General features: G+C 38.5%; 1 protein-coding gene across 1 annotated transcript; it reads right to left on the bottom strand.

The window, feature by feature from the left end:
• Positions 1–140: 140 nt before the first annotated feature.
• UBE2J1 (ubiquitin conjugating enzyme E2 J1) lies at positions 141–27,833 on the bottom strand. Its single transcript, XM_085056359.1, has 8 exons — positions 27,666–27,833; positions 16,713–16,786; positions 15,200–15,331; positions 14,564–14,648; positions 13,117–13,222; positions 11,100–11,229; positions 7,318–7,449; positions 141–1,224 (listed from the first exon to the last, which is right to left on the bottom strand). Exons 1-8 carry the CDS (start codon positions 27,694–27,696, stop codon positions 952–954), a joined length of 963 nt encoding a protein of 320 aa, XP_084912485.1. The 5' UTR covers positions 27,697–27,833; the 3' UTR covers positions 141–951.

The following is a 27,833-nucleotide window of genomic DNA, read 5'->3' as shown; positions in this document are numbered from 1 at the left end:
AACATACCCAAAGACTGGCTCGAAACTTTATTACTATCAGGGTTGTAATAAATACTTCTCTTAAGCATGTTCATATATATAAGAATTTAAGTATAATAAGGTTTAAATTTTCTTTAGTAAATAAAACCACATATGAAACATTCAGTTCAACACATTATGTATATTTCTGGTATAATTAAAAGACAATAGGTCCGGGTAAATAATTATATTACATATTTATAACTATTGCAAGAATAGACATGTTTTTTATAATCTTCAAATTTTAAAAACAAGATATACAATTGAAAGTACTAGAAGAGGACATTCAAATCTTTCAAAAGATTATCCAATCTTTCTTCCAAAAAATAAAAATCAAAATAATGCAAGTAGTTTTCTGGCGCTTACTTTCCTACTGTACTCCTTTCCCCCTTCCACACACACAAAGCAGCATCAAAACCAATTTGTATGTGTTCCTCCTCCGGAAATGTGTCATGGTAAATAGAAGTGGTTACAAAACTGTATTCCCTCTAAATTAAGAGCTCACCAGACACAAACACATAGTAGTGTTTCATTTTATAATCCCCTCCTCAGTGTCAAATCTTATACTAACTTAGGTGGGGTATTTAGATGGGCATTTATGCCCCATAAAAAAATCAATCAACCACTTTTTAAAAATTGTCTTTTTCTAGTTTATAAATGACTCAGATTTAGTCCCATCCCACATGCCCTAATGTTACTACTCCATTGCACTGTTTCTCCAAGTATCTAGTGGACACTCAAATAAAACTCGTCCAGCATATCCTACATGTCCAACTTTGTTTTTCTTACGAGTAATCTATCTGTAGGTACTTTAACATTCATAAGGATTTAAGCGTAAATACAAAAAGTAACCTTTGTAAACAGTTCTCATGTCATAGCCAATACAGAATGTACAGTGAAGCATTCAAGTCACTGCTGTTAGGACAAACCACCTTATAACTCAAATATATACTCATTAGCCAAACAAATTCTACGAAATATGAGAGCTGCCAGCGCAAAGGTCAGCAAGACAATGAGAACAGTTGACCCCGTGTGGTTCGTGTTGACTCTCGGCTGCTGTGCCCGGTTGAAGTCAGTGGAGGTTGGGGCTCGTCTCTGGCTCTGCTGCTGAGCACGGCGTTGCCGGGGACTCATCGAGGTGCTGCTGGGGGACACAGCTGGAGTGCGCTCCTGGCCAGCCACTGCACTGCTGGTCTGAGCTCCAGACTAAAAAGGAACATTGAGAGTTGTGAGACAAGACAGTACATAAGATTAGCAAGAGATAAAATCGTGAGGACTAAAACATACTCTTCAGGTAACCGTTAATACATGTCACTAATAATTACAAGATTGTTATAGCTGCTGTTTTTGTCCATACGCTATCCTGAGAAGAAGTGTATTTCAAGGTGAAAATTAGTAGCTCTATGGCCAAGGCTGAAGGAAGTCTGTCAAACCGTATTTGTGTTAAAGAGATTTCAAAGATCTTTGTCTGGGATTTTTTTTTAACTCTTTGCTGCCCAAGAAATCTTTAATAATCCTCCAGACAGTTTAGTCTCCAAGGTTTTGCAACGTCACCTATACTGAAGGGGAAACAAGTTGGGGAAGCCAGAAAAGGATGGAGAGAAGTCTGTTCTCATCGCCACCACCACCCCTGAAAAAAACAAAACAAAAATCCTAACCACAAACCACCTGCATGATCCCAGCAGGAGTTCCCAAGCACAGCACGTGTGCAGGCACTTACCTAATGCCCTCTACTGGTCAAACTCGGTCTGACATTACAAGTACTAAAAAATAAACTTCGCCAAAGGATGTTCTACTCATCAGGAGAGTTTTACGCTGAAGAAAACAAATTTCAGTCTTACGAACTGGAAAATATGAGATCTCATCTTCCACCAGACTAATCCTCTTGCAATACTAAAAAGCTCAAACTTCCAACGTTTAATATTAAAAACAGTGATACAGCACAGTCATTAGAAATAAACATTTTGACAGAGCTCAATTTAAGTGCTAAAAAAAAAGAAGCTCTGAGAAAAATTTGAAGTTTTTTAATTTTTAAGTCTTATTTACAATCCTCAGAATAGTTTTCTGGTATTCCTAGTCAAAGCAACTTGCAGCAATTTTCCAGAGTTAGCTTTCTCCCCCTTTCCTTCTAAAAGATTATTGTTACAGTAGGTGAAACTGTAACAATAACTGTAACTAGAATTCTGGACATTTTATATTTGTTTCCAAAGCCTTTTAATGGACACAATATCTATAACCTTAAGCACCGCTTCAGCCAGCTACTACATCCATAAAAGATACCCTTTACACATGACCAGTCAGGAATGTCCTCAACTGCATATCAGGTTTGACAATCCACAAGACAGTAAATAGCACTTGGTCTGGTGACTCTTCTGTGTGTGGAGAAAGAGTTTAAAATTTTCACCTAGTCAGTGATTTGTCTAGCCCAGGGAAGAGGCCTTCCCTTCATACCTCCTCATCAGTAGTATTTGCCACTCTTTATCATCAGCAAGGAAGTACTGATGCAATTACTTGCCACATTTGACAACTTGCCTGTTTACACAGGCGTCTTGCCTAAAGAAGCAAAGCAGCTTGGGTAGATTCAAAGAAAAAATGTTTTTAAAATATATATTTTATCAGCAGAGACAGACAAGAAAACCACAAGCAGCATGTCATGATTTCCAGTACACTACAGAAGAAAGTAATTCTGCTTTACACTTAACTCGCTTAAAAGCTCCTCATGCCAAGGAAAATGAAGACTTAGGGAAGCCAAGTCTTTGAAAAATGAAGTTCCTAGATTCATCTACATTCCCATCTTCCAGAAGGCGAGAGGGAGAGAAGTGAATTCAGGACACAAGAACTACCAATTCCATAGGCAGTGTTTTTCTTCTTCAGATAGTTTTTAAAGAACCAGAAAAGTCTAGAAATATTCCTTATCCTTATCTTACTAACAAAAGTAACTAGCACCAGCTGTCACACAGATCTTCTCAAACCTGCGAAATTCAAATTTAAAAATAAAACAGAAAGGCCCTGTTCTGAATAGAACAAGCTGTCTTACACTGACATGAGCAGATCTGTGATTCAAGAGAAACCTCACTGAGAATTTCAAGATTTTAAATTACTTTTCTGAGGAAATTATAGATGCACTGGGGCAGCATCAGACCAAGGGCTTCACCTGAAGCTCAGCTAATGCATCACCTTATGATTCCAAACATAATCAATGACCAATTATTACTAGACATGTAGAAGAAAGTTAGATAAGAAATGAGGGATTATTACCCAATATGAATTTGGATCTAGGTGCTACAATATCTTAGACAGACAGACAGATAGATAGACAGACTTTTTTGTTTGAAGACTTGTTAAGAATCTCAAAAGTGGCAGATGGGCTGTTCTACTTTTTTTTTAATCACTATTGTCTTCAACTTAAGAGAAATCTTTAAACTCTTCTTGAGCAAACACTGCAAGGTTTTTAGACTAACACAACACCTTACATGGCACAATTTCCATTAATTGTTTCTGCCAAACCATATGGGAAATGTGAATGAGGGCTTAAGAGACTAAAATTATAACTAGTAAGAGTTACATTGTAGCAACCTTTAGCATCTGATCTTTACAGACCTCTAATACACACAGGCATCATATTATTACATGCACTGTTTATATTACTACGTGTTTTATTATTTATTAAGCTTTTGAAACTGTTAGGATGGGTAGAAAACTTTGCTCCAAGGACATCTGAGTTTGAATAATAGGGCTACTGCAGTAAAATATATTAGAATTAACAAAACTTATACTGTCTAACAAATGCAAGTAAGGGAATTTATATCATGTTCAGTCTACTGAAGAATGGTAGCATTCATTGCACCCTGTGTATCTCCAGGCCATTATTTTAAAAATAATAATTACTTGTTACTTGATAAACTTTATCAAGCATCAACTGTATTCATTAGCTATAAGCCCCAAGGTGGGACATCATTCCATATCAATACACCAAATGTATTGTATCTGGGGGGAATTCAGACACCCATAATCCACATGGATTTAGTCAGTGCAATCAGGGGGGCAGAGAGGGAAATGCAGCCTACCAGCCCCTGTTACTCAGTAAACTGCAGTGATCTCCAGCCTCCACTAATGAGTCCCACAGATTGTGTTCAGAGTTTTGGTAACAAAATTTAGGTGACCACTGGACCCAAGTCCAATCTGAGATCTATAATATATTCCTTCAAAAACATTGTTTTGCTCAGATGTGGAAGGATCTCACCTTAATACTAAGGGCAATTACTTTTTTCAAGCCAACTTCCAGCAGTACCTTGCTTATAATTTGATTAGTCAAACAAGAATAATGTACCATTACCTCTCCCCTGAGTAGACATCAACAGCTACTACAAATTAAAAAAAAAAAAAGATAAAAGTATTGTCAGAAGTCATCCAGTCAGAGATGTTCTGGGTTCAGACTCCTCAAAAGTACAATGCTGCATAATGCCTTAGGCAGCCTATTGTTTTAGTCTTGTTAATGCCTAGACTGTTCTTTGCAGCTCAGTATCCTTTTACACAAGCTGCTGTGGCAGCATTTTCCAGAGCAGCGTTGTTCCTTTTCTTGTTCTCATGCTGCTGTACTCGTTGCCTTGCACCTGGCAAGCCGTGACAATGTTGTTGTGACAAGTTCTCTTGGGAAACAGCTCTTGCTGGCGTGAGAATCAACCCCTTCCCCTCCTTCTTCCTTCAAAGATAAGCTGTTTAAAGGCTGGATAAGTATTCTCTAATAATACAGACACATAAAACTTAACAGCCAATGTGCAACATCTGCACCAGTGTTGCACACTGCAGTCATTACTAACAGGATTGTGAGTGGGAACAACCACTGCTGGTGTGGCGAAAGACAGGAGAAGGCAGGGAGGAAGGGAAGTGACCTGGAAGACCTGGTCACACAGGGAAAGCCCAAAAGTCAAGAAGTCTGAGTGCACCTCTCCCACAGCATAACAAACACACTCATGCAGCAATTACACAGTATCTTCCAAGGGCAAGAATCTGTATGACAGCCAAAATAAACTACAGTTTGAGTTCTGAAATCTGAAAAATACATGCTTAACTGAAATACTCTAAGTCTTGGTGCTTCTTTAGTCAGTGAGGCTAAAATCCTTTCCCAAAGTGAAAGCTGACAGAAGGGAGAGCTAATTCAAAATATCTTTTCTTCTGATGGAATGAAAAATTCTTTGTTCAGGAATAAGGTCCTGCATGGAACAAAGAAATGGACACAAAGTGATGCCATGCCAGAGACCCATTTCAGTGTGCTCTTCACACGAGAATTTAGTTAAGCTCGTTCAAAAAGGACATCACTGTGCTCACAAATATCTTGCCATTAATGCATTCCAAGAACCTCTGTCCTTTCAAGCAACTTAAAGGTAAAAAAAATCATGGAGTAGAGAATTGTTGCTGGAAAGAACAAACTCAACGATGAAGCAGTCCCATAGTAAAACACAGAGTCCCTGAGCTTCATCTAGAGGTGACCCTTTCCTCAGCACCTATTTACCATTGTGTCTTTAATGAAGACTGGTTACAACTGTTCTAGGAGCAAAATAAAGGTAACACTCAATTTTTTTCTGCATGATTACTTCTCGTATTCACTGCTGTATCATCTAGAAACACATAAGGTCTCAAGGCTTCAGAGTGAGACACATTAATCTACTATACTGAAAGAAATTACACAAGCTAATACAAGAATTCATTGGGCCTACTTGTCCCCTTTTTACTCTCAAAGAGAGTAAAACCAGCAAATTTTCTACAATAGCTTTTAATTAAACACACATTTGTAGAGTAAGTGGCAAACATTTTATCCAGAAAGAATGGTATGTTTTGATGTTGCCCACATCTAACACAATAAGGCTGAATTAGGTCTTTACAAAACAAGAACTCAATAAACAGATTTTACACATGCAAGAAACCCAGCTGAGTAGAAAAGATCTGTGGTTTGCATGGATTCTCGTTCACACCTCTAAGCAGATCAAGGCCCAGAGTGCCCTACTTTGAAAAGATTTCTATTAACTTTCACATGAATAAGAACACAAAAATAGCATGCTCAAATTCCTTAAAATAGTCTTTCCAGTTACACACTTCTTTATTCCACTGGGTGGCTATTTTAACTACTGAATGGCTCCAGTTAATTCCTAACACTTAAAAGACGACAGCTCAGAAAGACAGGTGTTGGTTCAAACTAAAACTAATTATCATGAATGTAACAGTTCAATTCCTTAAAACATGAATGTACTTATCATTTACAGTTAATCATATATATAAATATTTTTACATACATTTAAATATTTAAAGTCTAATTTCCCAAGGGACTGTTCTTCTGAAAACTAAATTAATCATTAATTATTAAATCAGTATAATTGATAAAAACTGTTTTCTTAAAAATGTGATTAATTTTTAAAAGTCTTTCTCCTCAAGAAAATGCCCGCAATGCCTCTTTCTACTATATTAGCCAGGATTTGAAATAAGAAGAATAAAATAAAATAGTTTATTAAATCCTGAACAACCTGGAAAAATCCTTATTGTGGGGAAAAAAGTATGCTATTAGCACGTTTATATTTTTACATAGCTTGAAAATATGTTGCAAACACACAACAGATGTTCTGACGTTATTTGACGTTTTAGGTTTTTTAACCAATCTGCAGGCCCACCCTCTCTAAAAAAGGCAGCTTAGCTGGGATTTGCCTGCAATTTATCAGTGAATTTAGACTGCATTTGCAACAGTCCTAACTGCAGCTGCTTTGGCCATCACCAGACCTCGGTCACTTCTGAAACCTTTATGTAATCCCTACACCTAGCAGTATTAAAACATAAGTGTCATACTTCAAATGGTAAGAATATTTTAGACTTACTTAAGAGGTTATAAAAACCAAGAAGATACTATTAATTAATCTTTAAAAGCCACAGGTTATCACTGAAACATTTTTTTGCCTCTGGCTAAGAATTCTGTTGAAAAAACTCATGCTACATTATGCAGATGGCAAACTGTAGTGCTTCAGACACCATAAAATTTTAATGAACACTTAATCCATACATTAAAGAAAACACTGGGAAGAAGAATTGCTAAAAGAACATTATTTATTCTTTTAAGAGAAGGAAGTGAAAGTAGAGATTGCCATTTCTAAAAGTGATTCAGCCGACCATTTGCTAATAGATTTTATATAAAAGTATGCAAGAGTTCCAGAATAAATATGTGAACTACATACTCTTAATCAGGACTCCAATCAGCTTAAGAGGATCAATTTAATGTTCAGACCATGCCCAATAAAGCTCAAAGATGGACCATACCGTTGCACTTGCTGGATCTGGGAATGCTTTAGCTGCACCATCCTGCTGGGGCTCCTGTGAAGCAGCAGAGTGGTTCAGTCCTGATGTGTTTGAGGGTCCAGCATCAGACCTCCTGGATGAATTGACCTCTGCCTACAAGAAGCACATATGTACATTTCACAGACAAAATCAAAATTGCTCCAAAAAAATCTGGCTTATTTTGGAATGTGCATTTTATTGTATAGAGAATATGAGGCTTACCAAAATGTAATAATCAGGTGTGCCAGTTGTATTTCAATGACACAGCAACAAATTTAAGAAATTTTCATTCTTTAAAAGTAAGACTGCAAATGTGCAAACAACATGTGCAAAAAACAATTTAAAGTTTCTTTGCATGTAACAACAAACATAACATTTACAAAAAGCACAGCTGTAGAGAGCAAAAAAATAGAATTCTTTACAAGATCCAGGACATTAAGCCAGAATAACACCATTTTTAAAACTTCTGGTTTGTATGTCCTTAAAGACAATGCTGACCTACTGTTGATACAAGTGAAGCTCCCCCACAGGACTAAGGAGCCTCCTGTGAGTGCTAATGCAACGTGGCTATACTGGTTTCAGTACCAAAGCTGCCTCACAGACAGAATGGGCATATATGCATGACACTACACTGGGTAGTATATGCATACCAGCATCCAGTATTTTAATTTCAGCACAGAGTAAAAGAAAAAATACAAGTTTTATAATACTGCTTTCATACACATTTACAAAATGTCTACGAGGCATTATTTCCAAGAATTTAGGTCTCATGCTTAGGAAATTTGAGACAGGAGATCAGTGGGGACATGTAGAAGAACACAAAACCCAGTATATATGCCAGAAATAATCTCTTGGGAATGGAAAAGGACATACCGTCATAGTGCTGAACTGAAATACTTTTAAAATTTACATGTCAATTAAAAAAAAAAAAAAAAGTCATGACCAGATCAATTTTTATCAGAAATCAAGTCACCTCCTATGTGTCTAGTTCCAAACTTATTACAAAGTTGACAACTTCAAATCTAGTAATTGTCTTCAAATTAAGATATAAGTAGTGGTGGTAGTAGTAGCAAGAAATACAAACGGTGTATTAGAAAACAACCAGTTATGGTGGTAACAAACTGATGAGATCACAGTATAATATTCTTTCATTATACTACTTCGTGTGAGGAAATTAAGTTCCCTGTTTCTTGATGTGTATTACCCCAACAGAATCCAAAAAATTCAGCACCAAAACAATCTGGAGGTGAATTTAACATTTGAAAACTTAAAATCTGAAAGCACTGCTTTCCCTTTTCACTTGACTATTATGAACTAATGTTAGGCAGGAAAAGTTATGATTCAAATATGGATCATCAACAAAGCAATACAGAATTATGAATAATTTAGACTGGAATGGACCTCTAGATGTCTCTGGTACAACTCTCTCTAGAGTCATGTCCAGACAAATTTTGAGTATCTCCAAAGCTGAGGATTCCACAGCCTCTCTGAGTAGTCTGCTGCAGCATTTGACAACACTTGGGGTGAATCTTTCTTTCCTATATTCAATCGTAAGTTCCCCAGAACCTGTGAGTACTGATTTTCATACTCCTGCTTTTTCCAAGATAAGCTTATTTCACCTATACTGTTAGTCTCTATAAAGCACTACAAAAAACTGCATTTGATTTACTTTGGTTTATGAAAGTACTAAGTCTAGTACCTAGACTGAAGTCAGACTAACATTCAAAGGATGACCTACATATTTAAACATAATAATGAGGATGAGTGGAAAATTAATTTTACTGCAAACTGTGTCTTGTGATGGCAACACGAAGGTAAACCATACTGGTTTTCTATATATGCTATTAATAATTTCTTTTTCCTTTCTTCTTTTTTTTAAGCAAAATGGAATTTCTGTTATATAACACCTAAAATATAGAAAACAATTTGGAAATCAATATAAGATTGACCCAAAATATAATTTTCTATTAAAACAGACAGGAACAAAGGTAAAAGCTCACAGAAGCAGGAAAATGGTAATGAGAAAATGTGTTGGGGTTTAGGTTTTTTCCTCCTGAATTTCATATTCCTATCTCAGTATCACTCGTGGGGCTTTTTTTAAGTTACCATTTTGTTTAAAGCTGCTATGAAACTATTTTTCATAACCCCAGGATCATCTACAAAAAGTTAGGAATCTCTTCCTCAGGGATGAAGCTAATGCAGATGTTGCTAGTATGTTTGGTAGTAGAGAGACTCTCTCAAATTAATCAATCAGCAATCTGATGTTAAAGCTTACCCCATAAATTGACACGATATGTATCCAAATGATTAAAAACTTCTGTATTTCCTTCTAGTAATTCATATTATTAGTTTATTACAAACACATCAATTGAACACCTCAGCCTGACATGAAACAGGTAAGAAAGTCAAGCAAAGCAGAGAAGCAGGAAGCTTAAAAATCCCCTACAGAACTGATTTACCTTATAAAGAAAAAGCCACAATGGATTGTAAAAGGCTGTAGAAACCTAAGACTTTTGTTCATATTTTTTCCTTGACAAATGCTTGTTCTTAGGAGGTGGTGTCAAGCATATAGACACATGGAAAGCACCAATATTCTTTAAAGACTGATATCCCTAAGTCTTTAATTTTAAAACTGAAAAAGGAATGAAATGTAAGTTGTGAGCTCTTTCTCACAAAGAAACCCAAACAAAAACTCTGATATTTTTAGAATTTCTTTGATAAAGATCAGCAGTTCTAAAGTAAAAATCAACAGCCAGGAAATGGCAGTCCATTGCTTCTCCAAGTGGCTCACCTTTAAAATGCTGTCCCTTTATCTCTGCTCTTAGTAAAATATTTGGAGATGTTTTTATCATAAGTGTTATGGCACAGGAATATGCATGCCCTGCAAAACTGGCAGGAATGCTCAGAAGAAGACAATCTTTCCTTCCATGGCACACACAAAAAAAAAGTAAAAGTAGCCTTTAAGACAGTGTTAGAAGAACATGGTGACAAAAGGGGACATATTGGCAACCCTGACCATAGTGAGAACGTGTTCTGCACTAATGCCACGTCATCATAATGTATTTCACTGTAGTTCCCTGCCTTCATGCACAGTAGTCTTCCTTAGAGGTTGATTTAAGAGTTTAGTGGAAAGCCCAGTGAAGAACAACACTGTGCATGCAAGACATGCAATTCTCTAAGGAATGTATTTGTCTAAACAAACCTTGAGCTAGAGAACAAGCTAGAGAACACATTTTTCGGTCACAGCAACTTCCATACCAGAGTTCAACTTTCAGTATCTTCAGATAGTAGCAGAGTAGTTCAAAAGAATTTGCAACCATTTTTCAGTAGTTATATGTTTTATTCCTTCCATAAGCCAAAAGGAAAAAAAAAAAAATCACAAAGGTAAAAAATTTTGGTTAGCTTTGCCCAAACTTTCCTAACACTTTTATGATAAGGCTAATTCTGGAGAATTTAATCAAGTTATTAGAGTCTGAAAATGTGGAAGTAAAAGCAACATAGTTATATAGTTTTTACCACAGTGGTCACCACTAAAATTAAAACTAATCAATCAATGCTTGAGATACACAATTTATTAACTGGCAAATTCAAGAGATCCACTCTTATTTTTTTCTTTCAGACTATACTGAAAAAAACAGGCTTCCCCACAGCCCCTGAGGAAGGTTTTCGGAAATGATGAATGTTTCTGTGATTTACAAGTTTTACCTCAGTATTTTTTTTCTAATTCTATACAAGAGAGACAAAAGTTTGAACAGTGACTTCACCTTGAAGCTAATTTGTCTGGCAAGTTCTTTAGCCTCCTTGTCTGCCTGGCTTGACACGCTTCCAGATGTCAGTGGTAAGAGGGCTGTCTTCATAGATGTGCCACACATTTCACAACAGAAGTCTTGTGACCTGCCAACAAATGACATAGCTCAGAATAGCATGTACTCACAGAGTTCCTGTGTGCTTGTTTAAACAAACTATTTGCAGAACAATCCATAGAAAGACAAGTGGTGGCAAGACCAGTAGCTTCGAAGTACTTCCCCCTGCCTCAAATCACATTATCTTGAAAAAATATGTTGAGAATTATCTATACTACTAACACGTATTCTCTCATATCACTTAGAGAAGTATTAAAAATTTACTTATATATCACTATTATTTATACCCTATTAGTAATTTCTTACTATTCAAAATTATTTTATATCTGCAGCAAATTTAAAATACAAATCATAAAGATTTAACTATTATTACAAATGTTATATTGGACCCAGGAGCTTGCACCTCCAATCCAGGAATTTCAGCTTCTGCGAGAACATTACCTTCCCTTTCTTGCACACATTGTCTGTCTATAGGGCACACTGCAGGCAGCTCTGCAGGCCAGTGAGGAACCACACAGCCTCGACTGCACACTATGAAGACCAATCCACCCCACTGACTCACTCCTTAGTTACTGAATGCCACTGAAAACAGCGTGGCTCTCCCTTCTTTACAGCCTCCTTTCAGACACTAGTACACATGGATATAATCCCCTGAACCTTCTCTTCTGCAGGCTGAACACTCCCAGCTCTTTCACTATCTCCAAGTATGAAACATGTTCCAGCCCCTCAATCATCTTTGTGGCACTGCACTGAATTTGCTCCAGGAAGTCCTTATCTTTCTTGTACTCTGACCTGGTCACAGCCCCAACCTGAACCCAGCATTCCTGATGTCTCACCAGTGCTAAATATTTAAGTAGGATCACTTCCTTGGCCTGCTGGCAATGCTCCTCCTCATGCAACCCAGGATACCATTAGCCTTCTTTGCTGCAAGAGCACACTGCTGCCTCATGATCAGCTTGATGCCCACTAGGACCTCCCCTTTCAAGCTCCTTTCCAGCTAGTCAGCTGGTATTACTCCTCTCCAGAGGCAGGACTTTTCTCTGACATTCCTCCAGCACACTGAAGTTCCTCTGGATGGCAGCACAAGCCTCTGGTGTATCAGCCACTCCTTCCAGTTTTGTATCACCTGCATCCTTGCCGAGAGTGCATCCTGTCCCAGCATCCAGGCCATTAATGACACCGAATAGCACTGGCCCCAGTATTAACGCCAGGAGTACACCAATAGTGACCAGCCTGCAGTTGGATTTTGTGTTGCTTATCACAATCCTTTGAGCCAGACAGCTCAGCCAGTTCTTAATCCACCTTACTGTCCCCACCTACCTAGGCTGCAGTTCATGACTGAGGATAAGGCAGAGAATGCCAAAAGCCTTGCTGAAGTCCCTATAAACACCCACAATTTTCCCATTCTCCACTAAGATAATATTTTCATCATAGTCACAAGCTTAATCTGAAGATAATTTCTTAAAGATCATTTAGAAGCAGTTGCTTCGGAATTTTGTCATCATTTCATTATTATTATTTACTTAAGGGCAATGATACATCATTATTTCAGTTATTTTCTCCCCCTCTTATACTTACTATGAATTCCACTGTACCCATTTCCCTTCATGCTGCAATTAGTACTGTATCACAATGTTAATTACATCTCCAAGCCTGTATTTCAGACAAACCTCTAATATGACCACACAATGCTGGAAGGAACAGAGCCCTCTCTGTACATTCTGTTTTGTTTGACTGCAAGTTCCAAGTTTGCACAACATTCAGAGAAAAGAACAGCTACATATACAAGGCATCGAACTTGTTTTATATTTGGAATAAATGCAAGAGAATAAACTGAAGTCACTTATTGTCTACTCAATGCATTACCCTAAAAGTGAATTAATATACATGTACCTACAGTAACAAACTCAGCACTTACTTCTTTGCAAGAGCTCTTCTTTCTTCTGGTGTGTAATCTAGAGATCCTATTGCTCCTTCACCTTTTGTTGGCATAAATCCAATGATGGCTAGTAAAGCTGTTCTTACTAAAACGGGAAAACAGATATAAACAAAGTGGCAGAAACAACAGTTATGTAATCTCATTCCACACTCAGAAAAGTTGCTGTTTTGACTGCAAAACTTCATTCTTCCAAGTCTGAATTTCATAGAAGTAGCACTGGTTTGGCTTTTTTTTTTTTTTGGTAAGGTCTTCTTAATTTTGTTTTAACATCACATTGTAAACAAAGGCTATCAGCCAACAGAGAAGAAGAAACTTGATTGTCACAAAAATGTTGCATCAAGATGAGTGTTCTAGACTTTAAAAATTATGAAAAAAGGTAAGGCAGAACGTATAAAGGGGGGTGGGGAGAATGGGGCAGGGGGAAAGTAAGAAGATAAGGGGGTTCACAGGGAATTCTTTGTTTCGTGTATTTTTTCTATTACACATGAATTCTCAATTTAGTGTACACATGCTCAGTGTTTTTCTTTTTTGCAAAGTATCACAGAATTTGTTCCTTTTATATCATCATAATAGGGGAAGGAGCTCATTTAAATTATTAATAACTGCTTGTAACAGAATTACCATCTGAAGCATCTCTTTTGACAACATCTATATTTGGATTCTGTTTTACAGAAGCAATGAAATTTAAGAGTTTGAGACACTTTGCTAATAGATTTGGTAAATAAATATCACATCAAAATAAGTACCACAGAAAAGAGATAGGATATTTACAACTCCGACTTAAAAACACAGTATTTTCTACTCTTTAAAAGAACATAAGAGACTTAACAAAAGTTGAAGAGTGGTCTGCTAGAAAACTCCTAAGATTTTACCAACATATTTTAAAAGTGAAACTGGTATGTGAAGAAATAATTGATGTATTGTACTCAGCAAAACTAAAATTACACACAAGCATGTTGCCTTGGATGAACTGTGCCAACTCAATATTCTGATCTCAGACCACAATTTTTCTTCTTGAGTACTCAGAACCACAGCATTAGAACTGAAAACTCCCCTCTATTAATATTCAAGCTGGCTTTAGTAATCATACAGAAAAAGGGTAAAGAAGTAAGATTTATTTTCATAAGAACAATTAAAAATAACCACAAAGAATATTCTAAGTAGCTTGAGAATTCTTAACGCTTATGCATCCAAGTAAAGAAGAGCCTACCATCACCCCTCAGTTTCTAAACCCTGGCATTTACTTCATATCATTTCCAAATTCTATTTTCCTCTTTCATTACCTTACATTTGACAAATTCTCCCATAATTTTACACCCTCAAAATCTGTCTCCTTCCCCTCTATAAACATTGTTCAAGAGATTTTTTTAGTTTAAAGAACAAGTTGTTTGACAGGAATAACATTTTCCAAATAATTGTTACTTACTACTCCACGAAGGCTGCCATGTTTCAGGATGATGCCCTGAGATGCTTAAACAAATTTTCTTCCCCACTTCAAACCTGCCATTTGCCTTCAAAAAAAGAAGGATACAATAAAACATGCTAGAAGTTAACTCTTGAGTTTTGGTAGAAGTTGTAAAAATCATGATCAAAGGAATTCCATACGTAAACAATATGTGATAATTATATTACCGCCAACCTCACAAAATTGGCATTCAGCTTGCTGAACAAAGAACTCTGTTATCTGACTCTATTAATGTATGAAGAAAACCTACAAAACTATGCACAAAGGAAGTCCTTTGTCCCGAACTACAGGTCTGCCTTTCTAGCAATGTTTTCAACAGAAACCAAGAGGGCCCATGGGGAGAACTGAAGGTTAGACTAGCACATCAGCAAAGTTATTTCTCCTGGAGGAAAAACTGCCATTTACTCAGCGTAAAGCTTCACGCAATTAGAGATCACCAAAATCATCTTGGACGACTTTGGATCTTCAATTGTACTGTACCATGCCACCTTTCTTACAAAAATAACATTATGTTAAATGCCAAGAATCTCCTTCTCTCTCTCTACACCTGTGACAAAATTTATGACATAAAAAGGAAAATCTAGTAAGCATGCTTACCGTCAGCAAAATAATGCTGGGTGGTTTCATGGGATATTCAGGTGGTAGCACTATTCGCCCATGATAAATTCCTCCATCAAAATCTGAATCTGGAGGGCCTCTAACAGTGAAGTGCCATTCAAAAAGATTATCCTAAAATGCCCCCATCAATGGAAGAAGGGAGGGAAGAAAAAAGAAAAAAAGGTTCATCACAGAAATAGACAACTCAATGCCATTTTCTTGAAGAAGGACAGGCTGAAGAAACAGTGCACAGCAGTAGTTTTAGAAGGCGAAATCAAATGGAGAGTTAAGAGTACATGGCACTAAGGATAAAACACTGAAACAGCTACTGTGCCTGATTGCACAACAGGTACACTTTGTAATCTGGAGTATTATTTTCACTGGACATATATGTAACTTCTCATTAAACATTATTTCTTTGGGGTTTTGAGCTGGGCTTTGTGTATCAGAACTTGGGCTCCCAACAACTTCCTCAATATTTACAAGCAGAACAACTCCTACTGTTAGGACAGAAGTCCAAATGAGGCTTGCTGTCAGTGAATGAGATCCCTCAGCTAATCCTAAACACTGGTATTACAGCATTGGGACTGCCCACCCAGTTACAATTTTCCAAGTATAGGAGATAACTGTCAAGATTTCCAGCATTTCCCTTCATCTGCCACTGTTCTCTTCCCAGTGAGACACTGTTCTAATCCAGAAATAAGTCCTTCATGTAGATTACAAATAATAGCAAGAATTAAACCTTACGTTTCATGAACCACAGGAAAGGGGAACAGAGTACACATAAAAAATAGTAGACAATAAGGTATATTTTATAGCATCTGGGAACATGCATTACTACGTGAGCATGTCAAACATGTTACTCATTTCTGTGAACAGCTAAAAATCTAACCTCCCAACTGAATAGCACAGGACACTGCCTTTTTTTAATTAATCCAGTGAAATCAGAAGGGATTTCAGTTTAAGCTTCTCACCACCAGAACTTCACTGTCCTCTCAGTTCAAAAACTTAACCAGGTGTTTAGGCAGGAAGCTACTCCTTAAGTGAAATCCCTCTCTCTTACAATGCATCCAGAATTGCACACATTTATGTTTCTCATGTGTTTGCTTAAATGCAAAACAGCGATCCTCAGAGATCACCTTGGTTTAAGTGTTTCAGTGAGCAACTCAGCAACTAAGCCAGATGTCAGGTTTGGGTATAAATAGCTTGACTTAAATATTATGTATTTTCACAGTTTTGGGAAGGAGATGGGGGAATAAACACATCCATGCTATAAAACTACTCAAGTGCAATGTACAGCTGTTATTATGTAATTGCACCAATAACCTGGAACTACAAGATTATTGAAATTTAATTCTGCTGCTGATCATCATAGGGAAAAAAGAGTTTTGCTAGTATTTAAATATGCACATTTTAAATATATATTCATTTTAGAGAAGTATATCATAATTGAGAGTATATATGAATAAAATTTTCTAATTACAAGCTGTTCCAAACATATAGAGAAACAAACCTCCAAAGGCTGTGCATGATAATGATCTGTAGGATCCTTCAGTTCTGCAGCCTCTTTCATCAAACGTTTGACAGCTGAAAAAAAAGAAAGCATAAAACATGAAAATGAAGAAAATAAATTAATATGCATTGCATAGAAAAATACATAAAACATTTCCTGAAGAACTCTTTTCAGCTAACTAACTTTTCCAGCATATTCCAGTTTCTTCACTGGAGTTCATAATTCAAGACACAATATAAATTACTTACAATGAATAAACCTTAAAAGAGTTGTACAATCATAAAGTTATGAAAAATATGTTGCATGTTCACAAAGTTTCTCAACACTGAGCACTGGGACTAAAGGAGTTTTATATTAATAATTGCACCAGACAGGAGGAAAAACATATACATCATTAACAGAGTTTCAGACTACAAGAGGTACAAGGCTAACAACCTCAATATTTTACAAAAAAGGATATCATGTGCATCTTTAAGAACTGCTGAAAAGCTTTATCCTGACACTTCCTACAACAATTACATGACTGCTTCTCTAGTTTTTCAGAGAGAGGTCACACTTATACTTGAGAGAAACCAACACGTCACCAGTAAAAGGAGATGAAGTTTTATATGAGATTTGAAAACCCACATGCCAGCCAGAAAAGTTTACTCAGGGTCTCTGCTGTTTGAACCTTCCACTGAGTGTGAACACCCAGGTATTTTTCCATCATAATTTCAGGATAGTCATTAGTAACTGTCTCCAATCTTCTACTTCAGAAATACCAGCACCATCTGTATTTTCTGCATCTCCTTCTTCTGGTCGCTTTTATAAACTCTGTTACATCACTAGTGCTTCCAGGTGTCATCAAGCGTACCATACATTAATGCCTAATAAAAAACCCTGACCTCCATGCAGTGCAATTTTCCTTTCAATCTACTGTGAAAAGTTCTTTTCCTCCTTCACACTTTTGGACAGCTACAAACAACGGTTCAAAGTTTGAGAATTTCACTTCTCACAACCCAAAAAGAAAACCAATTATGTGGAAATTTGCTGCTGCCAGTTACCCCAGTTATGCTGCTGCCATGGGGAGGTGTCAATTAAATACCCTACAGATGCCACTAAGTCATGTCACAGGTAGCAGCATCTGGGCTGTTCTGAATAACAGTTTGTCTCTTTCATCTTCATTAAGGTTTACCAGTTCATTAGAGAGGAATAATAAGAAAACCAGTCTGGAGCAGAAAAGGCTTTGGACCCAGCACTGCTTCACAGACAACAAGCCTGGACACTTGCCCTCACAAGAAGAGTGGCATGCATGAGCATGAGCTAATTCAGGAACACCCCATGAACGAAAAGGGTGACCATAAGAAAATTGAGAATGTATGTAACAAAGCCTAATGAAGACAGAGAAGTCATGAGCAAGGCAGACAACTGTTACTGAGATTTCACAGTTGAGGGACCAAGACAGAAATAAAATACAGTCCCCCATAACAGCATCATCTGCAGTCACCCATGTTCACTGAGGAAAGCTATTAGAGCAAAATATTATTCCACTCTTGTGGCATGAATTACAGCAAAATCTAATTTAGCTCTCATAAGCAAATTATCTCTGTGTTATACAGGAAGTTTTCAGTATTAAGCAACCCAGAACATCATAAAAATCTATCAGGTGACCTAACTTCAGCTTTCCAGCACATCAAGAGAGCATACAAGAAAAATGGGAGAGAGAGTTTTACAAGAACATGCAGCAACAGGACAGGGGGAATGGCTTCAAACTGAAAAGAGACTAGGTTTAGATTAGATATTAGGACGAATTTCTCTCCTGTGAGGGTGGTGAGGTGCTGAAAACAAGTTATCTAGCAAAGTTGTGGATGCCCCATCCCTGGAGGAGTTCCAGGCAGCCTTGGATGGAGCTCTGGGCAATCTGATCTAGTGAAAGGTGACCCTGCCCATGGCAGGAGGGTTGGAACTAGGTGATCTTTAAGGTGCCTTCCAACCCAAGCCCAGCCTTGATTCTAAGCAGCACATATGTATGAATAAAGGCTGAGAGCTGGGGTTGTTCAGCCTGAAGAAGAGAAGGTTCTGGGGAGACCTTACCTTACCTTTCAATACCTAAAAGAAGCTTGTGAAAAAGAAGAAACTTTTTACCACAGCCTGTAGCAACAAGACAAGAGGCAATGGTATTAAACTCAAAGAGAGTAGTTTAGGTTGGATATTTTGGAATTCTCTATGGTGAGGGAGAGGAGGCACTGGAACAAGTTGCCCAGATAAACTGTGAATGCCTCATCCCTGGAAGAATTGAAAGTCAAATTGGACAGAGCTCTGAGCTGTGGTCTGGCTGAAGGTGTCCCTGCCTGAGGCAGAGGCTGAACTAAATGACCTTTAAAGATGCCTGCCAACCCAAACCATTCTGTGTTTCTCTTCCCACATTGCTGAAAAATGCCAGCTGAGAGGCTGCAAACAAAAGCCTGGAGTGACATTCATTCTGAGAACGTGTGATCCAGTGAAGAAAGCATGAAATTGTTTCTTCTTTAAGCACTGGTGCAGTATTCATGAACACAGTTCTTCCTTTGGCTACCGAAAACTGCGATGGAAGAAACAAGCATAATCACAAAGTCTGCCTGCAACAAGTCATGGTATTTCAGCCCACTTAAGTCACACTGAGTCACTGAGCAAACATTTGGCAATGGCAATTCTGAAAAATCAGAACAGTTTGGGCCCATTTGAAATAAAGGATTGCAAACTGTCAATAAAGTCAAAGAGTATCATTAACTCAGCCAAAAAAGTCAAGACATTGAATTTGTCTAAGACAGGTTTTAGAGACAAAATAATCAAATTATTTTTTAATGTGACATAACCATCAGCATGAAAAAGAACCATGGTTTTACAGATACACTCAGCAACACTTTATCAATGTTCATCCAAATTAAATGCCAGGGAAATTAAGTTTCTAGACTAGAGATTACAGGAGAGTTCCCAGCCAGCAGGAGCTCTTACCGCTCTGTGGAGGAAAAACAGAACGCTATAGGTCAGAGGCTCTGCCTGACAATCTGCCTCTTGTATTACAGGGAACTTAGCAAAACTTTCTGAAAAGCAAAATATGGATATTAAAAATCTGAGAATCAAATTTAAAGCCACCAGCTTGCTTTAGGATTGAGTGGTGGTGGAATAATAATTAATGAGCAAAATCTGTACAACATATGCATATACAGTTTGTAGATTTATTTCTGCCAAAAACTGTGTCCAGTCAAATTCCACTTTTATCCTCATTTACTTTAAGCTACCCTGAAACTTCAGTTCACACAACTGCTTCTCTTGCGTGTGTCTGGAGGTCACATTAAAGTACTCCTGTCATGTGCCCAGATGGACAAGTCTGTACCTTGCTGCTGGGGAAACCTTCTGGACACAGAAAATGCAAGTGATCAGTCTTTGTAAATGTCAGTATTACTGCTTAAAGGGATGACAGGATTTGAACACAGGATTTGAACACTAACGCCTTTTCTTTTTAAACAACAAAAAAAAAAAAAGGTTGTGCATGACACTATCTTCCTCAAATGGATAGCAACCCTTTCATTTTGAAATGAATTCTCAAACTGACTTTTAAGTTCTACTGCTTGAAAAAGAAAGTATGTAATGAACAAATAAATAATAGAAACGCAAAACAGCTGGCATAAAGCTAGAGATCTCTCAGTCTTTCAAGTTGATTTATTTAATATGGTAAAAGAGGAATAAAACAACCTGACACCTTTTACTGCTTTGGCAAATGCTTTCTACCTTTTTATTTATGGCTGCTATTTTTTCTTTTTTCACTTTAAGAAAGATTTAGAGGTCTACTCAGAAGGAATACAGAAGAAGTAGTAATTTTTCCCTATGGCTTTGCTGACCAAAACAGCACAAGTAAGGATGCAATTTATTTATGGAATACAGGTTTTCCAATCAAAGTAAAGCTTTCATAAAACACTTCATCTCAGAGAAACTTTTATAACTACTCAATACAATTTAACTATTAGTAAAACACAAGTCATTTTTGTTATGCATTTGTCTATTAATGAGGCTACTATCTACAGTTAAGAAAAATATTAGACAGCAATAATAGAAATTTTTTTTTAAAATTAAAATCACATAAACCACTTGAGACGAGCATCAAGTCCCTTCAATTCTATGCATGTGATGTCATGGATGACAATGTGGGAGGGTCTTCTTAAATCCATCTGGCTTTGTTTCCTTCCCCCCTTCCCTCTACACTTGACCATTGAGGTAAGAATGCCTGACCCATGGCTGGTGTAACCATCAAGTGACTTCCGAGGTCACAGTGCAGAAAGTCACCTCCTGAATCACCAGTCCCCACAGTAACTGAAAGCACCTGGGAACCCAAACTGCACTGGGATTCAAAAGAAAATCTCATTTACTAAAGGTATGTTTCAATTTCTTGAAAGGGGAAAAATAACAGTGAATCACACTGGTAAGTAGTTCCATTGCATAAAGAATGGATGACATAATTAAAAAACCACCAGGATTAAGTTTATGTGTAAAGTACACAGGACTTCTTATAAGATGACAATACTTGATGAACTTTGACATTTTAAGTAAAAAAAACCCCAACACTTTAAGTGATGTGGTCACTGAAGCATGTAAGAAAACATATTTAAAGCAAAGAGTCATAGCAGACTGGAGAGTTATGAATTGCTTTTACAGTAGCTCTTTGATATGGAAAATGTTGGGGGTTTTTTGTTTGGTTTTGTGAGGGTTTTTTTGGTTTTGTTTTTTTTTTGTTGTTGTTTGTTTGTTTGTTTTTTCTGTATTCTCTGGAGAATGGTGTATTAAATCTAAACATACAGCAACTCTAACAGGTTCACAGCAACCTGCACAGTGTCACTGGGTACCTGTGTGTCATCTGTTCTGGGTGGATGTGACTCTCCTGGACAGCTTAGAACCTGTGAACGATGTGTGATCATTCATGGACTAAAAACAATAGAAGAGGGAAAAAGGGGGCTTGAGACAAGTACTCTGAAATGTCAATTAAAATCCTTTTGCAGACCAGAGTGTTAACTACTCTAGACATTACCACATTTTCAAGTGAGCTCTATAACCCTAGTGCTCTAACTCTGAATTCCTTCAGTTTGTTCATTATGCCCCCATCTTAACCCTTCCAAGTTCACATCTGTCTTTAAATGGATTTTTGAGTTCCTGTACATATTTTTGTATGTTATTTCACAAAAATGTGACTATATTTTCATAAAAAATTGCACAGCAGTTTAGAGTAACTTAATTTTGAATCGAGACTACAAATAAAGTTTTATTAGGACCGAGATACCTAATCTTTCTTCACTTAAAAAAGCTTAAAGAACATCCCAGTCACATCCAAAAATATAATTCCTGGAAGACAGAAAAAACTTCAGTTGGGCAAGTACTTTAAACTACAAATGAGGAGAACATACTACATACTCTGTTTCTTTAAATCTCTTTTACAAGTACTCCCTACCACCTCTGTCTGTGACACGACAGTGGACTACACAAACCTTTGCCCTGACAACTCAGCAGCCACACAAAGATTTACAAATATTTACGTATTTTTCAGTCTTCCCGAACGAGAAAACCAACGGTAGAAGCAGCAATCCACAATGCTAATGATCCTTCCCATACTGCCAGTGATCACCTTCTGAAAACTACATCCTCCTGTGCCAGAGGAACGGGCAAAATAAAGAAGAGGTAAAATTTCAGTCTCAGTCTCCTGAAAATGGTGAACAACATCACCACTTTAAAATCATCACCTACAGTTTCAACATGATTTTAAACATCATGAAGTACAGAATACTATTCTTCATATTCAAGAAACCACAATTCTTTGCCTAAAAGAAAGTAAACGGAGACAATTAAGTTGCTGATCACTGAACATCAGTACTGCTGTGATGTCCTCTATTAGTCAAGTTCCCATTTTATCCTGATCTCATGTAACAAGACAAAGCAATTGTTCTTACAAAACCAAAATGTGTAACTGCAGAACTGGAACAACTGTCTGGGGCAGCCATAGCTTCCAAAACTCCTTTTATTTTCAAATTTGGTGTTTTGGTTTAAACCCAGGCAGCAACTAAAAATGACACAGCTGCTTGCTCACTCCCTCCCTTGTGCTCTACTCTGGTGGTAAGGAGTATTGGGGGGGAGAAAAGGTAAGTCTTCTGGGTTGAGATAAGAACAGTTTAATAACTGAAACAAAGTAAAATATAACAATACTAATGATAATTAAAAAGTTATAATAATGGTAATGAAAAAGAGAGAAATAAAGTCCCAGAAAAACAAGGGATGCTCACTGCCCACTGACCAATGCCCAACACATCCCGCAGCAGTGATCAGCCCCTCTCATTAACTCCCCCAGCTGATACACTGGGCATGACATTCCATGGTATGGAATATCCCTTTGGCCAGTTTGGGTCAGCTGTGCTGGCCATGCTCTCTCACAGTTTCTTGTGTCTCTCCTCACTGGCAGAGTACAAGACAGTAAAAGTCCTTGACTCAGAGTACACACTACTGAGCCACAACTAAAACATCAGAGTGTTACAAACATGAGTCTCATACTAAATCCAAAACACAGCACTGAACCAGATACTGGGAAGAAAATTAACTCTATCTCAGCCAAGACCACGACATTCCTTTGGCAGGTCCTTTGACTTCTGATACAAAACAAATGGAAACACCATTTACCAAGCAAGAGAACAGCTGTTTTCCATCCTCAGGATCTCAAATACATCCTTTCTCAAGACCCACAAGCATCCTGAATAGCTGCCTTATATCTTCACAGCTTCACATACATTCTTTCACATGACCAACAAGCCTCCTGTACTCATATAAAGTATTAACAACTATTACAAAAAACAAAAAACTTTTGATTAGTCTTGCCGTGCTTTCCTCTCACCTTCAGAAACAGCCAACCTTTGGTCCATATTACCCTCAGGGCAGCAAGAAATACAATACTCTTCTTGTAGTTGCAATTCAAAACAACTGTTCAGTCAACTCAAAGGGAGATAAAACTTATGAAATGCAAGGTGCTTGTTGAACACACTAAGATCAAACAATGTCTTCATCCTTAATAAATTTTTAACATCTGTTCAACTTTTTGTTTTTAAGCAACTTATCCTTATTTCATACACAGAAGGTACTAAGCAGTACAATAGCTACTGGCTGTTTCCTATTAGCCCTGTTTTGTTAACAAAGAACTAACACATGCTTGTTGGCACGGGACACTTGTACAAAATACGGAGTGCAGGAAGAAGTACAGTTTGTAGGAAAAGCAGCAATCTTACTGAAGATGACAGCTAAGAAGATCATAATCTGGGCCTTGTTACATTCCCCATGTGTCCAAGATCCCAAAGCACCACCCCTGGGCAACAAATGCCGTGCCTCCCTCCACATGTTCTCCCTAGGCCTCCAGTGCCCTCACTAATCAAATTCTCAATGAGGTGGTCTGCTGAAAACAAAACAAACTCTGCCCCCCCCCAAAAAAAAGGAAGAAAAAAAAAAGCACTGTTGTTTGTGGGCTCTGTGTGAGGCACTGGAAGTAGCTGTTCACAATTCTTCAAGTGTCTGCGCTAATACCCACTCAGACACCCAGTCACAGCCTACATGAAAGTGAGAGATTGTCACTACAAGAGCAGTGACTACAAGATTTGGTGTCTGATCTTATAGCAGGCTAAGGGTCACAGCTCTTTGGAAAAAAAACCCAAACAAATAACTAAAGAGATTATTCCAAGTAGCTCTCTTATAAATTTCAGAAAATAGGGATGTTCCTGAAGCATGAAGAGGATGAAGTCTGTGCTTTAGTCAGCTGAGCTTTAATATTGATGGGAGAGGTTTATCAGCCATGTGGTAGCAGGCTGATATACACTGACTAATCCATTTTGAAATCCTAAGACAGAAAATAGCTTGCCCTTTTACAAGGGCCAAAAATACACACAAAAATACGAAGCAACATCTTACAAGGCTTATTGATGCAATACAAACAAGCCTGAAGAGTGGAGTATGAAATTTCTTCCCTTCCAAAATTAATGGTTATTCTGGGAAGAAATAAAAAATAAACTCAAGTTCATAGGCAGTGTGAGAATACAGCATCAGGTGAACACCCCGTGGCTCCTGGCTCTTACAGAGGGTAACTGACAGGAGACAGGAGGCACTTGGCCATCCCAGACCTGCACTGGCCATGGCCTGTACCTATGGCAAACCAAGACCTGCCAGAGCTGCTCTGCCTGTCAGCGACAGAGACAAGGTGTGCGGGGGAACAACTTGCCTTGTGTTGTGGAGAGGTACTATCTTTCAATATGCTGGGATGAACTAATTAGCTGTAGAAACAGGGATAAGGAAGAGGATGCACACATTGCCTAAGAGCAATCAGCAGCAGGACAAAGCTGTGCAGCAATATTGCTCTTTTGTGGTCTGCTTGAGAGCACACAAAAAGTACACCAATGGAGAGCCTAAGCCACCCCCACTCATCAGTCTTGTCTAGCATACCCATTCATAGAAGAGGGATCCAGGTATTAACCACAGATGAACTCCAGCTCCTTCATAACTCTCTATCAGAATGTGGCTTAAAAATAAAGATCAGTAAAAATACATTTCTTTTAACAAAATTTTTCTATTTAAATTGTGTTTTCCTCTATAACATTTAATGAAAATAATTTACACTAAAATGGTAAGTAGGATTTGCCCTTTTAAAAAATACTGTGCAGACAAGTCACCATTTGCAAACAGTTTGCTCAAGTCCAAAAGCAGATTTCAACAGCAGAAGCCTCTTGCATAGGTACAAAATGATTACTTTTTCCACTCTGTCTCAATATAGTGCATTCCAAATCCCTAAAGCTGACCTAAAGGCTAGCAACTTGGTTCTTCCTCTGTTAAAGGCAAAGCAACAACAGGCACAAGGACAGCTACTCTAAAGCCTTAGAGGGCTCAGTTACTGAAATAATCCCTTCAGTCCACAGGTGACACAACCCCTAGAAACAGAAAATATGGTGGACTTCTTTTTACATATTTTAGTGCATTTACATTAATTGAAACCACATTAATATTAGAATATTCTACAGTTCCACCTTAAGCCTTCAGTCGAATGGCAAGAGTAAGATACCATTATCAAAGTGCACGTGCAACTGTAATGAGACAGAAATTTGTAAAACATACACAGAAATGTTAAGTAATTGCATATGCTTATCTACCTGGTTAGCAAGTAAAATGCCAGACTAAAAGCAGTGGCTATACATAATTACAGTGAACTGATTTTGATGGACAACAGTTGAAGTAACAATATTTATTTAAAGTACTTTTTTTGTATTTATTCAACACCTCTTTGCCCATCTGTTCAGTGGACGATTTCACACATATTGACTATTGAAATCAATGTTTTAAATCATTACAGAGATTTTAAAAGTTATTCATATAATTTATAAACTTTCAGTATCTATATGGAAATAAACAGTTTAATATATTAATATGCAACAAAACATGCTTAATTTGGAAAAGTAATATTAAGCCATTGTATGAATGATTTATCTTTGCCACATAAAATTCATTTTGCTGTGGAACAGCACAGTGCTGAAAATCAGTTCCAGTAAAGGTAATTTTCTCTTCAACATATGGGGCACAAGTAACAAGAAAGAGGAGGAGCATGTCTAAATTAAGCCACAAATATGTCCTCTCCACCCAGATCCCAGGTGCTTGTCATACAGCACAACACCACTGTTTCCCATGACGTGGCAAACCACAACTAGTGAGCATACTTGTGTGGCCTTGTAAATTCACATATGCCACACATCCTGCATATCTCCCTAAATAAAAAGTATTCCTTCCTGATATTTCAAAGCAAGCTCATCATTTGCTTAGTGATCCTTCTTATCTCTTGGTTATGCAACTTGGGTGTGAGGCTACAGGACATAATTTAGTAACAGACACATCATCTGCATGAGATATGTTTGTAAACAAGCATGTCACTGTCATTTGTAAGGTGCAGCTCATCATAACATTCAGTTTCCCCCCACCTCCCCTGCTAGTAACAGGACGGTATGATTAAAAAAGAAAGACACTATTCATCATAATAACACGAAGCTGATAACGCCTACTCATCAACACCCGTTTAGGGAAAGCAGGTGCGAGACAGCAAGCAACACACAAACTCGAGCAGCCCTTACAAGCCGCTCAGAGGTTTTGCTTCGGCAGTGTCAGGCCTCGGGCAGCTCCCGGGAGGTGAAACCCTGGCACAGCCGGCCAGAGGCCACTGCTCCAACACAGCCGTACACGGGGACATGGCCTGTCCACTCTTTGCCTCTCAGGAATCAAAACCTTCCCTTCCAGCGCTGCTTCTCCTGGCATCGCCCACATCTCTTGAGGAGTCCCTCTCACTTCACGGGATCAAAAGAAAGCCCAGGAGTTATAGGCATGAATTTGAACATGCGAACATGGCAAACCAAACATGTGAACACACACAGACACACAAGTAAACAGAGCCTGTACAGCAACATTTCTGCAAAAGAAACTGACGCCACACAGGCCAAGTTATCCTTGGCAATCCGTCCCCTCACACGCACCCACTCGGAGACGAGGCGATGCCCAGGGGAACAGGGCACAGCCCCCTGACTAAACCTTCAAAGGTACGTTTCCACAAACCACCAAAAACACGTGGGCACACAGACAGACAGACCTGGCAAGCAGGGTGTTTTAAACCGAATTACAGCTCTGAGCAAGGTTTCAGCGCCATCGCACTGCGAAGGCGAACCAAACCCGGCCGGCCTCCGCCTCAAAGCCGCCGCTGCCGCCACCGCCCCGGCGCAGCGGACACACCGCCGCGGCCCCTGTTCCTCCTCTCCTCCCCGCCCCGGCCCCGGCCCGGCCCTCGGGCCCTCCGCGACCCACGGCAGCCCCGAGACGGGCTTGCCCGCCTGCAGCGGCCCGGGCAGCCCGTAAAGGCGCGGCCGAGGCCCCCCCGGCCCCGCCGCCTACCCGGGCTCTTGAGGTTGTACCGGGCCTCCATGGCAGCGGGCACCGCTCTCTCCCTCCTCGGCGGCTTCGGGGGCGGGGGGCGGAGGAGGAAGGCCGGGCCCGGCCCAGCCCAGCCCGCCTCGCCTCGGGACACTCCCCTGACGTGGCAGCGGCGGCGACAGCCCCGCC

This window comes from Lichenostomus cassidix, chromosome 3, assembly GCF_008360975.1.
Source record: "Lichenostomus cassidix isolate B80296 chromosome 3, HeHo_3.0, whole genome shotgun sequence".
Classification (NCBI taxonomy): domain Eukaryota; kingdom Metazoa; phylum Chordata; class Aves; order Passeriformes; family Meliphagidae; genus Lichenostomus; species Lichenostomus cassidix.
The sequence above is the reverse complement of the archived record's forward strand: the minus strand, read 5'-3'. Positions and strand labels throughout refer to the sequence as shown.